General features: G+C 44.6%; 1 protein-coding gene across 1 annotated transcript in view; it reads right to left on the bottom strand.

The window, feature by feature from the left end:
- Positions 1-14,993: 14,993 nt before the first annotated feature.
- The window catches only part of DYRK4 (dual specificity tyrosine phosphorylation regulated kinase 4), a 168,997-nt gene continuing 166,861 nt past the window's right edge, over positions 14,994-17,129 (bottom strand). Inside the window, exon 17 of the mRNA XM_084860015.1 lies at positions 14,994-15,540. Within this exon, the coding sequence (XP_084716141.1) occupies positions 15,281-15,540 (260 nt within the window). The 3' untranslated portion in view covers positions 14,994-15,280. The remainder of the gene's footprint in view (positions 15,541-17,129) is intronic.

Raw genomic sequence — 17,129 nt, 5'->3', positions numbered from 1 at the left:
GGGGGGTGGCAGGCCATTCCGCCACCGATTTCGGGGGGCCGAATGCACTGGCATTCGGCCTCCCCGAGATCCGTGGTGGAATTCTCTGACATCCCTAGCCCTGGGTTGCTCAGGAGTATTACTCTCAAATAGATCACCAATTGAAAGGGGACCCAGTATCTGTATTTAATTGACTTCTCCTGAGGTTTAGGTACTGTAAAAGTGTATGCCTTCTAAGGTAAATATTATAAAATCAGGATTGATGCATTTCATGTTTTTAATTCTGGTTTAATTCTGGTAATACCACAACAACTCAAAGCATTCAGGATGGACTGTGTTTTGTAAATAGCCCAACAAAATAAAAAGTACGTTTGCCTGAATAGAATATCCTGTCATGCTTACTAATAATTATTACAATTTGCTTCCAACATCCCACAATTTTAGCATACTACCACCATGTGTGCATGAAATTGCCCTGTGGTTTGGAACATTTTCAACAGTTGTCATAATTTTTTCTACAGATCTTTGCTAAATAGTAAGGTGCTAAATACAAGCAGTACAAAGTCTCATAATATTTTTCTTCTAGATTTGCACTAAGGGAAGATGTGGATCACAGTTTGTCAAACAGATCCTGGAACTTTAAACCCTAACATTGTACCCTGAGTGCTTTAAAAATGTTTCCTTTCTTATCCTCTGTGTCTATAAGAGCTCAGGAAATTCAGGATAACAATCCTTTCTTTTTCTCGCCATTTATTATCTCAGGGTGGCTTATAACAACAACAGCATTTAAAGACATCATACCTTTAAACAGTAATTAAAGACAGTGACGAAAACAATCCAGCAGAGGTTAAAAACCAAAAGTGATTTTTTAAAAATCGAGGGGGAGGGAGTGAAAATGTGTTTCTGACTTTGCCCCAATGGGCAAGAGAGTGTAACCAGAGCTGACTTAAGGCTATTTAAAGTTCAGTATATTCAAAAATATATTTTAAGGCTCAAGTAGGTAAACAGTGAATGCCCTTTAACCTGTTAAAGAAATGACATCGTGCCACACAGGAAATATTAGGAGATGAATGATTTATAGAGAAAAGTAAATGTAACGTCACATGGAAGTAAAAAGTGAAACATGCAATGATTACAGAGAAAATGTTTTTGTACTCCTGACCTACAAAGCCGTGTGACTACACCAGGCAAAGTAAACGACAATTTAAATCTTGCTGAGGCCCATTAGAAAACAATGTTGGGGAAGCTGTATTAGAGCATCAAAGGGAATAGCTATGACATGCAAAACTTGTTGTTGTTCAGTCGTTCAGTCCAACTCTTCGTGACCCCATGGAGGCCTTCCTGCCCTGCGCTCTCTCCCGGAGCGTGCTCAAGTCCATATTCATTGCGTCAGTGATGCTATCTAGCCATCTCGTCCTCTGCCGTCCCCTTCTCCTTTTGCCTTCAGTCTTTCCCAGCATCAGGGTCTTTTCCACTGACTTTTCTCTTCGCATTAGGTGGCCAAAATATTTGAGCTTCAGCTTTAGTATCTGTCCTTCCAATGAGCACTCAGGGTTGATTTCCTTTAGGACGGACTGATTTGACCTCCTTGCAGTCCAGGGGACTCGTAAGAGTCTTATCCAGCACCACAGTTCGAAAGCATCCATTCTCCGGCACTCAGCCTTCCTTATAGTCCAGCTCTCACAGCCATACATTACTACTGGGAAAACCATAGCTTTGATTATTCGGACCTTTGTCGGCAAGGTGATGTCTCTGCTTCTGACTATGCTGTCTAGGTTTGCCATAGCTTTCCTCCCAAGGAGCAAGCGTCTTTTAATTTCATGGCTACAGTCACCGTCTGCGGTGATCTTGGAGCCCAAGAAAATAAAATCTGTCACTGCTTCCATTTCTTCCCCTTCTATATGCCAGGAAGTGATGGGGCCAAATGCCATGATCTTAGGTTTTTTTAATATTGAGTTTATGCAAAACCTATAGTAGGCCAAAACTAGCAGCACTTTGAATTGTTAGTTGACTCTATGTCCTCCAGTCGAAACCAGTTAAATGCAATGTTTGAAGCCTTCAACTATATAGCAATATAGTCTAGGGACAGTAAGGGCTGGACCTGCCTCTTCATTAAAAAAAAAAAAATGCCCCAAACAATGGCATATGTTAGAGACACTTGAAGATAATATTTTGGGACCTTGCAATATTATATTATTATTAACCCCATAATACCCAGAACCCAACAGGAATCTTTCCCCATCTCTCTTAGTGTTGCCATGCAGCTCCACAGACGTTAGTGATTTCTCATGTATTGTGGAAGTAAAGAAACCTCTTGTGAAGGTTATTGTATTACTAGCTGATGTAAACAGTGGCTGATAACTATGTGAAAAGTAAAGTGAGTAGTCCAGGCTCCTCTAGAACCTAAAACCTGATCAACCATACTCATTTCTCCTTCTGCTGCTACAGACCCTCCCCACGGACTCCACCGCTACTCTCTAGAGCTGCCTCTCCCAACCTGCTGCCCTTCAGATGTATTGGACTTCAACTCCAATCATCCCCAGCCAGCATGGCCTATGATCTGGAATGCTGGGGACCAACCTCTGGAGGGCACCAGGTTGGGGAAGACTGCTCTACAGAATGAAGGAAATCATTCTAGGATGAGTCATGTGAAGTTGTCAGTGTTATGACAAGGGCAGTGATGCCACAAAATATACAATATAGTCTTAAGATAGCGGTATTTATTTATTTATTACATTTCTATACCTCCCCATAGCCGAAGCTCTCTGGGTGGATTACAAAAGCTAAAACATTAAAATACAATATACAAAGTTTAAAAACCATTTGCATAAAAACATATGGACAATATATACAAACAACATATAACTAAAAGCAACTTTGAATTAAAAACAATTTTTAAAAATTGTTGTGTTTAAACATTTGGGGTTGTTTCCTCTCTCTTTTGTAGGTGATTTTTTTTTTTTATCCTTTACTCCAAATAAAGTTTTGTTGGAGTTTATGATGCTTCTTGAATATAACACTCTTCTGCATTAGGGCTGTTCAGTTCCCAGGATCTTCTACTACTTTGTGTATGTTTCTAAATGTCATAGAATGTGCTGCTGAGCAACAAAGAGCACACACACAAAGAACGCACAGGTATGTTGTAGCAGTGTGCACTATGCACACAGATTAGAACTACAAACTGCTGCGCAGCTTTGTCCTGCTGCCCCCAGAAAAATTCCTGCGGATGCCCATGAATGCATCACCCACCCACACACACACAGAGCCCATTTTATCCTATGGCAGTTCATAAGGTCTCCCTTGGGTATTTTCATAATGATCCTGCATGAGGGAGGGGGTAGAATGGGACTAAGTGTGGGTGATTACCACAGAGATGAAATAGAAGGGGAGGAGGGAGTTATTGGGCCTGTTCAGATGTTAAGCTAAGCCATGGTGGTTGGGGAATTTCCAGTGACCACAGTCGCTTAGCATATGGGGGGAGGGGGGAGAAAACCATGTTTCTCATGGTTACTAAACCACCCTGGGTCACCACTCTCTGCAAAAGGGTTAAGGGGTCCTGGGGTGGCTTACTGTTACATGTGGTAGACTCCCTGGTAGCTTAAATGGGCTCTGGAGGATGTCCCGGCCATGACCATAGAGTCCAGTGGCTGGAGCTTCTGCCACTGTGGGTGATGCTCTAGCTGCTGCAGACTTTCTCAATGGTCGCATGGCCATTCCGGATGATGGAGCAGCTGCTGGGAGCCTGTGGATGTTGGGATGCGAACAAACCACTTAGGGAAGTTCTTCTGGAAACTATGGGCATTTCCCTGGTGATGGTAGCAGAACTATGCGGCACCATGTGGTTCCCAGTCATCTGAGCTAAACCCCCCTCCATAGTTCCCCCAGCCACCCTACCCCCATGCATATGTGAATAGGCCCATTATGTCAGTTAAGGCTTTAGGTGGTTGGGAGAGAGTGGGGGTTTAGAAAAAAGATAGGAGCTGCAGCATTAATTCTACTTTAAACATAGTAGTTCTCATAGAATCATAGAATAGTAGGGTTGGAAGGGGCCTACAAGGCCATCGAGTCCAACCCCCTGCCCCTACTCAATGCAGGAATCTAAGTCAGAGCATCCCTGGCAGATGGCTGTCCAGCCTCATCTTGAATGTCTCCAGTGTGGGAGAGCCCGCCACCTCCCTAGGTCACTGGTGCCATTGTCATGTTGCTCTAACAGTCAGGAAGTGTCTCCTGATGTTCAGCCGGAATCTGGCTTCCTGTAACTTGAGCCCATTCTTCCGTGTCCTGCACTCTGGGATGATCGAGAAGAGATCCTGGCCTTCCTCTCTATGACAGCCTTTCAAGTACTTGAAGAGCACTATCCTATCAACCCTCAGTCTTCTCTTCTCAAGGCTAAACATGCCCAGTTCTTTCAGTCTCTCTTCATAGGGCTTTGTTTCCAGTCCCCTGATCATCTTTGTTGATGGATGAGCGCCCTCCCGTCTGGGTTCTCCAGACACCCACCCAGCCCCTGCCCCCGCTTACTGGTCCTTCAGGCTGCACTCGAGCCCCCCTCCATGCTTGGTAAGCAGCCCGCAACTTACCCAGGCCCATCCATCTCTGTCCCAATCGCCATGTTTTTAAAAACATGGCGATTGGCAGCCCGTGCGCATAGACTTACACACAACATAACGCTGTGAAACTAGAGTATATGGGCATTCACAGCACTTTTTGCATATAAGTCTATGGGCACGGGCTGCTGATTGCCATGTTTTTTAAAAACATGGCAATCAGAGACAGATGGGCCCCTGTTTTGGCTTTTACTAACCCTCCAACCTTGTATCTCATAAAGGACAGGGGCTGCTATTAGTGAATCTTCTCTCTGAACATGTGGATGCCCTATAAACACACTCAGAGATACACATGTCTAAGGGACCTGTTAACATTGGCTGCACCATAAGAACCCAAGAACCCTGCTGGATCAGACCAAGGATCCATCTCATCCAGCGTTCTGTTCATGCAGTGTCCACCAGCTGTTGACCAGGAACCCACAAGCATGACACTAGTGCAAAAGCATCCTCCTGCCCATGTTCCCCATCATGATGCACCATGTCTACCCTGTTTTGTCTCAATGAGCATGCACACGGAGGTCTGTTCGATAACAGAGTTGGTTTTATTGAAGAGGAATCAAAGTGTAAACATGATCAATAATGTGGAATTGCAATCCTCTTAAGGCAGTTGTGCAAATTCTACTATGGATTCCATGAGTCCATGTAAGATGAACAGTATAAGACATATTCAATAAGTAGAACAGAGCAAAATGGATAAGATACCCTGTTGTGGGGAGGGGTCACCAGGCCTGTTTTCCCCTTTGACCCAGCCCCTTCAGCTTACTTGGTCTACAGAGCAAGGTGATTCTAAAACCCTCCTGGGTTTGCCAACTGACTCCACCCAACAAAAGTCAGGATCCCAAGCAGTAGTCATGCAGCTGAGGCCACTATTGAATAGCTGCAGCTGCCAGCAAAGAGCAGAAGGGAGAGGGCTGTCCAAGGCTAGGTCTGGGGAGGATAAAAAGGCCTGATCTCAGCAGCACAGGGTGGCGGTGGCAGCGGCAAGAGGGGAAGAAAATCAGCCAGGATGTGAGGCAGCAAAGCCTGCCCAGGCACAACACCACGATCCAGAGACAAGTGCAGCTTTGAAACTCTTATCTTGGAAACCTGGCTGAGGCTGTCACCGATTGTCAAGAATGGGTTAATAGACTAGGAACCATGAGGGCCGCTGAGGTAGTCACATACGAAGCAGCCACCTCGAGGTTGATTGTTTTTAGCTGTTTCTCAGGCCTGCAGCTCAAGGCCACAGTTTGCTCCAACTAATTGGGAAAAAACCTCTTTGGAGGGTGGAGGGCCCGGGTTTGGATTGGGTGCTTCAAATCTGCCTTGGGTTGCTAGGACTGGGCAATAAAAGGAGGGCGATGGAAGGGGTAAGTGTCTCTCCTTGGGCCTGATGGTACTAGGGCATGCTACCAGTCAATGCCTAGCCTGGGAGGCCCATACTTTGATATGTATAGGATAGACTAGCTAGCTTTATTGTTTTGCTCTTGGGAGTGTGTGCCTGGGTATTTGGTGTTTCTGGCTTTGCTTAGAGTTTTGTACCTTGCTTGAAATTTCCTGTACAACCTACCAGCTCTCCCTGTTCCTTCCTCTTTGCTCCTTTCCCCTAATAAACGTTTACCCAACTTTCAGTTGGTGTGGTGTGTCCTGAATAACTTCAATGCTAAATACAGTGCCTATTGGCCTGGAAGGCAGCTACTGGGTTAATTTGGGGAAAACTTGTGGCCAAGTTTGGCCTGGTCTACCTTGCAGGGTTGTTGGGGTGAAACCAGCAATCCTTCACACCAATTAATCAGAGAAATCCAAGGCTGGATTAAGACGACCCAGAGAGGATAATTATTTTTTGCGTTTTCATTTCAAGGCACTGTGAGTCAGCCTATATTTTCATTAGGACTGGTGATAAAACCCAGATGTAATCTCCATTGTTTTTCTGGACTGTTTCTGTGGTCTGGGATAATCAGGTAACAAGGCTACATGGCATGCAACCAGAGAGAGGGTTATCATGGCCTTGGAAGGCCACGGAACTACGGAGCTTGCCACACACCAGAAGCAAGGGTGGAATCTTGTCTCTGGGCTTCATCACATGGAACTTTTATCCTGAGATTGAGATTGCTCCTTCACGGACGTTTGCGGGCTCTTTACATGACGCCATGACCCTCCTGCACCAGATTGCTTTTTCCCCATTTTTAAATAGATCACAGATAATGAGCTATCAAATTACCCCATTGTGTTCTGCTTGAGTTCCTCCATGAAAAGAGTTAAAGCAGCAAGAAGAGGAGCGAGATCAATGAAAGATAATGGAAGACTCAGATACAGGGCGAAGGAGGGGGGAAGTGATGGGGAAAAAGGAAGCGCGTGAAAAGGGGAGTTGTGATCCTGCATTTAAAATGGAAGCAGAAAGCCCCATTTTAAATGCAGGATTTTAGGCTGGTGTAGAGATGCCCCAAGAATGCAGTTAATTTCCCCACCAAAGCATAAGCTGGAGCATCCCCAATTGGACTTAAGTGTTAAATCCATTTGCTCAGCTAATTCCCCCAGGACCAATTTGTGTATTTGAATCTTAGTAAACCTCAATAAATGTGCCATTGTGGTGTTATCCTCTCCAACAGTGTCTGAGTATGGTTCTCTTTGGGTGGGAATCGCCTTCTTAGCCATAGACACTCTTATTTGCCAATGTCTAAAGTTTCCTTATAAGCGGGTGTGTAGGCATTGTTAGAACATGTGTGAGTTTGTACGTGGGTCTACCTAGAGCACATCACGTAACACAGCTCTGGATCCAACTGAGTCAAAACAAACAAAAGAAAGGGAAATGGCTTCTAGCACTGTTAGATGGTGGATTCAATAGGATGGCTACTGGATGTACTCAAATCCAATCAGCCACTACTCCTTGGTGGCTGCAGTTCTTGAAGACGTGAAGCCTGTGGACCAATTTACATGATTGGTGTCTCTTTCTGCCTTGATTCCTGAGAAACCTGACCTAACCTGATCCCTGTTCAAGATCTGATTCCTACCGGAATCCAAGCTACATTTCCGAGCATCATTAGGACTCATGGCCTGATGTTCCTCTCCCACCATACTTTAAAATTGCACATACATGTCTAGATATTCAAGCATTATGTTATAAGCAGAATTTTCCACTTACCTGGGAAGCCAAATTTTGGGGGTAATGCATTCCTGGGTGGCTGAGAAATGCATGTGCTCTCCTGTGGTGCTCTCCACTTCTGGTTGGTGCTGGGAGGTCTGGGGAGCCTATCAGGGTGCTAATTAGTTTGACTGGAGGTGGGGGAAGCTTCATGGTGGACTGGAGTGAGAACTTCCTCCCTCTAGTCTGCCTTTAGCCTATACATTTAGGCCTTTGCCACAGCATCATCATTGCCATCACCAACTTCCCTACCCACCCGTTCCAAAGCAATTGCATTTTTTGCTGTGGATAGGGATGGCCACCATAGGGAAATCTGGCCCTTTGTGGGCTTGCCGGTTTTCCCCAGAACCTCCAGCTCGGCTTGCACTAGCGAGCCAAGCCGCAGGCTTTCCCCCCGAAATGCAAGGAACTTCCTTGGTTTTTTTTATTTTAAGTTGCTATTTATCAAATTGCAGCCTCAAATTTCCATAACTTACACAAATTTTGGACATAATTTCCTTAATTTGTGCAAATTGCAGCTGTAACATGCTTAATTTTATGGGCGCAATTTGCGCAAATTAAGCATATTATGGCTGCAATTTGTGCAAATTAAGCAAATTGACCAAAATTTGCATACATTACACCAATTGCAGCAGCAATTTGCATAAATTGAACTTTTTAAAAAATGAAAATCCTCGAACTGGCGGCTGACTCAATACAGATCTAGTCAGCCAGCTTGCGGGTAAGCAAGCTGGAGTCTGGGGTGGGGGGACTGCTGAAAGTTCAGTGAACTTCAGCCCCCAGATGGATTCCAATGACATCCCTAGCTGAACAGAAGGTGTTTTCAAACTGCCCCATCTCCCAGCAACTGTTATTAAAATATTACATCAACTGTCACTTTTGTAATTCCAAGGATGATTTTCCAACATCCTATTTGGCCTTCACACCAAAGTAATGGGGCCTTATGTGACATTTGAGGTGGGCCTCAATTCCCCATGCTGTTTGACTCTCAGAATACCCCTGAAATTAAGGTTGATTCTGCAAGTGATTGATTGCTTGTAATGCAGAAAGCCATTTTAAAGACTGCTAATCTCAGGTTGCATTCCTGGCTGCCGTTTCCTTGCCTGGTGCAACATTACTCCATGCAGGTGCAATGTGAGCAACAATCAAATGTCTTTTTGTTTATTTATGGCCAATGCCATTCAACATGGGACAATTACTGTCCGCTCCTCCCCAACTCCAGGGAAATAAAGAGGAATTGTTTTGTAGGCTTGACAGGAGGGTTGGACATCTTGTTCATATTTATAGGAAGTTACGCTTGAAATATGCTGTGAACTAGGAAACCACCATTGGCAGTGGATAGGAAGTTAGACCAAGGTTGGAAAGAACTAGGTTTAGGTTACAATCTCTTTTCAGCCACAAGTCTCACCATGTGCCTTTGGGCAAGCTGTTCTCCCTCCTAACCTGCCTCAAAGGATTATTATGAGGAGGATAAAATAGGATAACTTCCTGAGCTCCTTGGAGGAAGGGCATAGAACAGATATTACAAATAAAAAGCACCTTAGCTATGAACCAAATTTCCATGCTAAGCACCTAGTCTGGACCAATGCAATAGTCTTGTATTTACAGATGGGATATCCAGATAAATCTGTTTCTGTTCCCCCAGTGGTACAAATAAAGATGAACTATTGTCAGACCTGGTACCTGGGAAGTTGAGGGTAAGTTGAAGGCAGGCTATAACTAACAAGAGCTGGTCTCCTGGTTGTTCATAATCCTGACCTTGGAGTCAAGGGGTACAAGACAGATCCTGGCCTATTAGTGTAAGGATGTTTCCATGGCTGGTGTGGCAAATCACCCTGCATTTCTCTCTTTGGGATAGAATTGGGTGATGGTTTTCAGGCTGATTCCCTGCCTGACATCCCAGGTTACCAGTTCAAGGCAATTCAAGGTGTTATATAGTTTGCAGAAACTGGATGTGCTGATTGAGGAGGGCATTCAGCCCATGTGGTCATGCTGACTCAGCATTTTAATAATTAAATGGGCTTGGGCTATGTCAGCACCAATTAAGATTTTTCCCCAGGAAAAGAATTGTGATCTTACGATGCTTTCCTGAGGGAAAAAAAAGGAAGCGAAGCCAGTTACGGATACCCCTAGGTTGCCGTGGCTGGTCCTCGCCTTATGCTGGGGACTGTTACCAATGAGCTCAGTCTCACTGTAATTTTAAGTATACTTTGACACTTTGTAGAAATGCCCATGTGCTTGGGTAAGGTGTGTCAAGCACAGGCTTAGACATCCAGGGTGGAAAAGAAGAAGCTTATGAGCTGCCTTTCTTGGTAAGCAACAGGTATGGCTCAGTTGTAGGAAGCCTAAAGACCTCTGGATGTCTGTAATTGCTAGGGATGCTGGAAGGATCTGTCTGGGGGTGGAGTTCGCCAAGCTTTCAACAGCTCAGCCCCCTGGACTTTGGCTTGCCTCCCTGTGAGCTGGCCCAACTCAATCGCATCAGGTCAGGCCAGCTCACAGATTTTCCTTTTTTTTCTTTCTTTCACATAAATAGAGCTGGGAGTTGGGGGATAGACATGGTGGGAGCTGGGAGACCTGGTGGGGGATCAGGTTGCTGGAAGAAGCCGTGTGTTGCTGGGAGGTGGGGGGAGATGTGATGGAGGGTTGGGAGATGTGGTGGGGGCAGACTCACTGGGGGGTGGGAGAAGTGGTGGCAGGGTGGGAGAAGTTGTGGGGGAGACACCACAGGTTGTTCGGAGATGTGGCAGCATGTGGGGTGGAGGAGACATAATGAAGGGAAAGTAGACATGGCAAGGGCAGCAATGTGGGGGTGGGCAGATGTGGCAGAAGATTTTCCCGTAGTTCTGGAACTTTTCAAGGTTTTTTCTTTTTTTCTTAAATAGCAATTTCTGCAAATTATGGCCGCAATTCGGGCAAATTACACAAATTGTGGCCGAAATTTGCAGAAATTGCTGCTTACAAACCCCTGGTGCCCTGAAAAAGTTCCTGAATTTTGGGAATATATTCCCGGCCTGGCTCACAAAGGCAAGCCAAGTTGGCAGCACTGCAGGAATCCATCGGTCCCAAAAAGGGCTGGAATTACCCACGATGGATATCCCTACTTAGTCCAGGTAGGCAACCTAGTGCCCTCCAGATGTCGTGGACTACGACTCCCATAATTCCTGCGATGCTGTTTGGGAATGATGAAAGTTATAGTCCAAAGCATCTGGAAAGCGTCAGGTTGCATATTCCTGCCTTACTCTATAGCTTCTTCTCCACTCAGCCATCCTGGACACACATGTTTTAACTGGACAATCAGAGCCCTGGCAAGGGTGAAGCACAATGCCAGAAAGCATTGTAACTACCAGTAAAGCAATAATCAGTCACTGAGCCAGGGCAAATTGGATGTGGTTATTGGGGAGATGTCAAGATTAAATATAGACATTTTGGGTGTCAGTGAACTGAAATGGACTGGAATGGGCCACTTCACATCAAATGACCACCAGATCTACTACTGTGGACAAGACGACCACAGAAGAAATGGAGTAGCCTTCATAATTAATAATAAAGTGGCTAAAGCAGTGCTTGGATACAATCCAAAAAATGACAGAATGATCTCAATTCGAATTCAGGGTAAGCCATTTAACATCACAGTGATCCAAATATACGCCCCAACGACAGATGCTGAAGAAGCAGAAGTAGATCAGTTCTATGAGGATCTGCAGCACCTACTGGATAGTATGCCAAAGATGTTATTTTCATTACAGGAGACTGGAATGCTAAGGTGGGTAGTCAAACAACACCTGGAATTACAGGCAAGCATGGTCTGGGAGAACAAAATGAAGCAGGACATAGGCTGATAGAATTTTGCCAAGACAACTCACTGTGCATAACAAACACTCTCTTCCAACAACCTAAGAGACGACTTTATACATGGACTTCACCAGACGGTCGACACCGAAATCAGATTGACTACATCCTTTGTAGCCATAGGTGGCAGACATCTATGCAGTCGGTAAAAACAAGACCTGGAGCTGATTGTAGTTCAGATCACAAACTTCTTATTGCACAATTTAGAATCAGACTAAAGAGAATAGGGAAGACCCACAGAACAGTTAGATATGAGCTCACTAATATTCCTCATGAATGTGCAGTGGAGGTGAAGAATAGATTTAAGGGACTAGATTTAGTAGATAGGGTCCCGGAAGAACTATGGACAGAAGTTCACAACATTATTCAGGAGGCGGCAACAAAAAACGTCCCAAAGAAAAAGAAAACCAAGAAGGCAAGATAGTTGTCTGCTGAGACACTGGAAGCAGCCCAAGAAAGAAGGAAAGCAAAAGGCACCATTGATAGGGGGAGATATGCCCAATTAAATGCAAAATTCCAGAGGTTAGCCAGAAGAGATAAGGCATTATTTTTAAACAAGCAATGCACAGAAGCAGAAGAAGAGAAGAGAATAGGAAGGACAAGAGACCTCTTCCAGAAACTTAGAAACATCGGAGGTAAATTCCAGGCAAAAATGGGTATGATCAAAAACAAAGATGGCAAGGACATAACAGAAGCAGAAGAGATCAAGAAAAGGTGGCAAGAATATACAGAAGATCTGTATAGGAAGGATAATAATATCGGGGATAGATTTGACGGTGTGGTCAGTGAGCTAGAGCCAGACATCCTGAAGAGTGAGGTTGAATGGGCCTTAAGAACATTGCTAATAACAAGGCAGCAGGAGATGACGGTATCCCAGCTGAACTGTTTAAAATCTTGCAAGATGATGCTGTCAAGGTGATGCATGCCATATGCCAGCAAATTTGGAAAACACAAGAATGGCCAACAGATTGGAAAAAATCAACTTATATCCCCATACTAAAAAAGAGAAGCACCAAAGAATGTTCAAACTATCGAACAGTGGCACTTATTTCACATGCCAGTAAGGTAATGCTCAAGATCTTGCAAGGTAGACTCCAGCAATTCATGGAACGAGAATTGCCAGGTGTACAAGCTGGGTTTAGAAAAGGCAGAGGAACTAGAGACCAAACTGCCAATATCCGCTGGATAATGGAGAAAGCCAGGGAGTTTCAGAAAAACATCTATTTCTGTTTTATTGACTATTCTAAAGCCTTTGACTGTGTGGATCATAACAAATTGTGGCAAGTTCTTGGTGGTATGGGGATACCAAGTCATCTTGTCTGCCTCCTGAGGAATCTGTATAACGACCAAGTGCTGGGCTTGATGAAGCCAAGGCTGGAGTTAAAATCGCTGGAAGAAACATTAACAATCTCAGATATGCAGATGATACCACTTTGATGGCTGAAAGTGAGGAAGTGCTGAGGAACCTCATGATGAAGGTGAAAGAAGAAAGTGCAAAAGCTGGGTTGCAGTTAAACCTAAAAAAAAACAAGATTATGGCAACCAGCTTGATTGATAACTGGCAAATAGAGGGAGAAAATGTGGAGGCAGTGACAGACTTTGTCTTTCTAGGCGCAAAGATTACTGCAGATGCTGACTGCAGCCAGGAAATCAGAAGACGTTTACTTCTTGGGAGGAGAGCCATGACAAATCTTGATAAAATAGTTAAGAGCAGAGACATCACACTGACAAGAAAGGTCCGCATAGTTAAAGCAATGGTATTCCCCGTAGTAACCTATGGCTGCGAGAGCCGGACCATAAGGAAGGCTGAGCAAAAGAAGATCGATGCTTTTGAACTGTGGTGCTGGAGGAAAATTCTGAGAGTGCCTTGGACTGCAAGAAGATCAAACCAGTCCATACTCCAGGAAATAAAGCCAGACTGCTCACTTGAGGGAATGATATTAAAGGCAAAACTGAAGTACTTTGGCCACATCATGAGAAGACAGGATACCCTGGAGAAGATGCTGATGCTAGGGAAAGTGGAAGGCAAAAGGAAGAGGGGCTGACCAAGGGCAAGATGGTTGGATGATATTCTGGAGGTGACAGACTTGACCTTGGGGGAACTGGGGGTGGTGATGGCCAACAGGAAGCTCTGGCGTGGGCTGGTCCATGAAGTCACAAAGAGTCGGAAGCGACTGACCGAATAAACAACAAAGCATTAACATTAGTAACGGTTAGGGAGCTCCATCCAAGGTTTGCACATGGAACTCCAGTTAGAATCCTCCATTCAGTTTTGCAAGAGAGCTTAGTAACCTGGACCCCCTTTTGCTCTCTTTGTTCTGGAGAAAAAATCTCTGCCAAAACTAATTGCAACTTAGTATCTCTTTCTTTTCTACTTTCATTGGCACCAACTGAGTCTGTCTGTCTGTCTTTCTTTCTTTTGCCCCCATGAAAGGGGGCATATTTAGGAAAACAAGTAGCTGGGAGGGAAAAGTTTAAACCTCCCCTACCTATGTGAGGTTATCCCAATCCAGATCAGGGCTCCTCATGCTTACTTGTAAGTAAAAAAGATAGTCTAAACTGCACACTACATGGTTAATGTATCATGTAGTTGAGCCCTCAAGCCCAGTCTCTTCTACCCATGCCAACCCAAACCTTACGTCATATATCTCAAGTTACCAGTTACAACTATGCCGTCTGGTGTCCATCAACTTCCCTAGTACCCTTCCATTTCCATATTTTGCAGTACATTTCCCTCCCTCTTATGCTCTTCTGTCTACCCCGGTGTCTCTGTTTCTATTATCTCAAATAGATGCTGCTGGTCTGGATGCACACTAACCCCATTTGAATACGCTCATATATATGTTTGTTTTTTTATTTCTCCTTTTGTAATAAAACTGCATGATTGCTTGCTCTAACGCCCTGACCTCTGTGTGTGTGTTCTTGTTAACTCCCCATTTGGGTACTCCAATCACTGCCAAGACATACTGTGACTTTGAGCTAAAGATTCCTTGACACATATTATGCAGACATGTGTGCATGCTCAGACATGTGTATGTGAGAACATTTGTTAATGGGGATGGGGAGCTAGTGCAGATTGTAGTGTTTTCATACACAAAACTTAAGTCAAGTATAAGACTTATCCTACTGATGGGAGTTGGTAATCATTGTCAGTTTAGCAGAGAAAGCAGAAGAGAGGCACATGTAATACATAAGAGCATTCCAGCCTTTAAACTTGTATTATAACTTTGATTGAAGCAAGGACTGCTTTGAGCAACATGTGTGAAAACCTAAGAAATCATGGGATTTGAAAGGCAGACTGTTTTTGGACCTCTTATATTTTGCTTTTAAATTTCTGAGCTTTTAGGACTCCTGGCATATCTCTGGAACCATTAAAAAAAACCCTACCTCATACACCAGCCCAGGAGCTACACAAGAAATGACTGAGGACAGATATAGATAATATTTTATCCTTCCTTTTCTTACAGGCTAAAATAGCTTTTCCCCATGTTCCAATCAAAATTAAGTCTTGTCCCATAAACTCAGAAGAAGATGATGCCCCATTCAAACTACAAAATATGTATTTCCACCCATTCAGTTTTACACCACACCCTTGTAACACCACCAAAAAATGTGCACAGACCATATGTGGACAGTTTTACATTACATTTCTGTTCTTAAACATAGTTACAGCAAAATAGTTACCGAAAAACATACCACAGAGGTATGGACAGAGGACAAGTCACTGCTTGTACTTAATGGGTGGTAAGATGCTTGCATTTTTGTGCATGACCTTCTCAGTTCTATGGTCTCTTTTAACAGTTTTGTCCATTGGGCCTTCCAGTTCTTTTTCTAAAGTATCTTGTTTGCTTGTGTCATGACTTTCATCTTCATTTATTTCTTGGGATGATATGATAGGAGATAGTTTTTGATTTGCAACAGGTAACTTTTCAGGGGGATCAGATTTTACTTCTCCAGTAGAGTGGTGCCAGATGATTTCCTCTGCAGAAAGGAGAAACACAAAATAAAAGTTACAATATAAAGCCACAAAGAGCAGCTATCCAGAATTGCATTAGGACCTACATACAAATTAATTAATTTCCACCCAAGATTTCAGAGAATCAGATTCACAAATACAGACATGCATTTTCAGCTGCTCTCTAGAACAGGGGTGGGCAACTTGTGCCCCTCCAGATGTTTTGGTCTACAACTCCCATCATTCTTTGCCACTGGCTATGCTGGCAAGGGCTGATAGAGTTGTAGGCCAAAATATCTGGAGGGCTACAAGTTGCCCACCCCTGCTCTAGGATGATGATCAAGGGGCAGGGAGGAAAGTGTGCCTGCTTCAGTTTACTGTGAGTGGTGGTGGAGAAAGAATGGTGGGTTGAAATACAGACTTCAGATGTGCTGAGATTTTAGGGATGTACGAAAGTCACTTACCTGTTCGCGGATTATGTTGATGGGGGGGCGCTCCGTCCCTCCCCCCGGAATCCTCGCTAGGGGGGGAGGCACTCCGTGCCTCCCCCCCGGAATCCTCCGAGGCCGGCTGTGCTCTGTGGCAGCTCTGCGGAGCAGCCGGCTAGGCCCGGCCAGGCCAGAGCCATCCGCAGCCGGATTTCCAGCCGCAGAGGGCTCTGGGTAAAAAAAACAAAAAGAAACCACGTACGCAAATGGCGGCGGCTATGGCCGCCGCCATTTGCGTTCCTTATTTTTGCCCTCTTAATCTACATAAATATTTACGTAGACTATGACAGCAAAAATCAAGGGGAACGCAAATAGTGTAGCAGGCGCTATTTGCGTCCCTTTTTTATTCCCCGTTTTAGCCTACGTAGCCGCCGCCATTTGTGTACGCGTTTTTGTTTTACGTAGCCATGATAGGCTACGTAAAGATTTACGTAGCCTATCACATTGTGTTTTTTTGTTTGTTTAAACCTAGTCATGATAGGCTACGTAAATCTTTACATAGTATATCACGTCTTTCTTTTTCTTTTTTTTTTCTTTTTTTTACCAGAGTGGAAACGGCGGCAGCGGCAGCCGGAAGCCGCAGCCGGAGCTGCCGCCATCCGGAAGATCCGCCCCAGGTGAGTCTCGTCCCAGGGGGGATCCGCGGGGGGTGGCGGGGGGGTGGCAGGCCGTTCTGCCACGGTGTTCGGGGGCCGAATGCACTGGCATTCGGCCTCACTGTGATCTGTGGCAGAATTCTCTGACATCCCTATGAGATTTATATGTTTGGTGTGAGGTTTCTCTGCCTGTATGGCTGCTGGAATGAAAACAAAACTATCACGCCAGTTGGCTATCAGTGCACCATCTCCTCGTCCTTCATAAAGTATCAATGATTGGAGTAGAGCGTTCCCTGAGCCCAATCTCTCCCTCCCTCCCCCTACTGTTTCCACAGTAGACAGAGGGAGCCAATCTCCATCTTGAAATTATTGAAGGTGACTCAGGAAAAATGCACTGTAGGGCTCACTTTTTCTCACCACAATCACCACCACAGTGGTAACTTCAAAAGTGGAGGAAGGCAGCCACCCTCCATTCCCAAAGCAACCGTATAAGATATATGTGTACATAGAAATTTATTGGAGAAACATCCG

The sequence above is a fragment of the Heloderma suspectum genome, chromosome 5 (assembly GCF_057233095.1).
Source record: "Heloderma suspectum isolate Gila_16-S chromosome 5, 16-S_ref, whole genome shotgun sequence".
In the NCBI taxonomy this organism is placed as follows: domain Eukaryota; kingdom Metazoa; phylum Chordata; class Lepidosauria; order Squamata; family Helodermatidae; genus Heloderma; species Heloderma suspectum.
The sequence above is the reverse complement of the archived record's forward strand: the minus strand, read 5'-3'. Positions and strand labels throughout refer to the sequence as shown.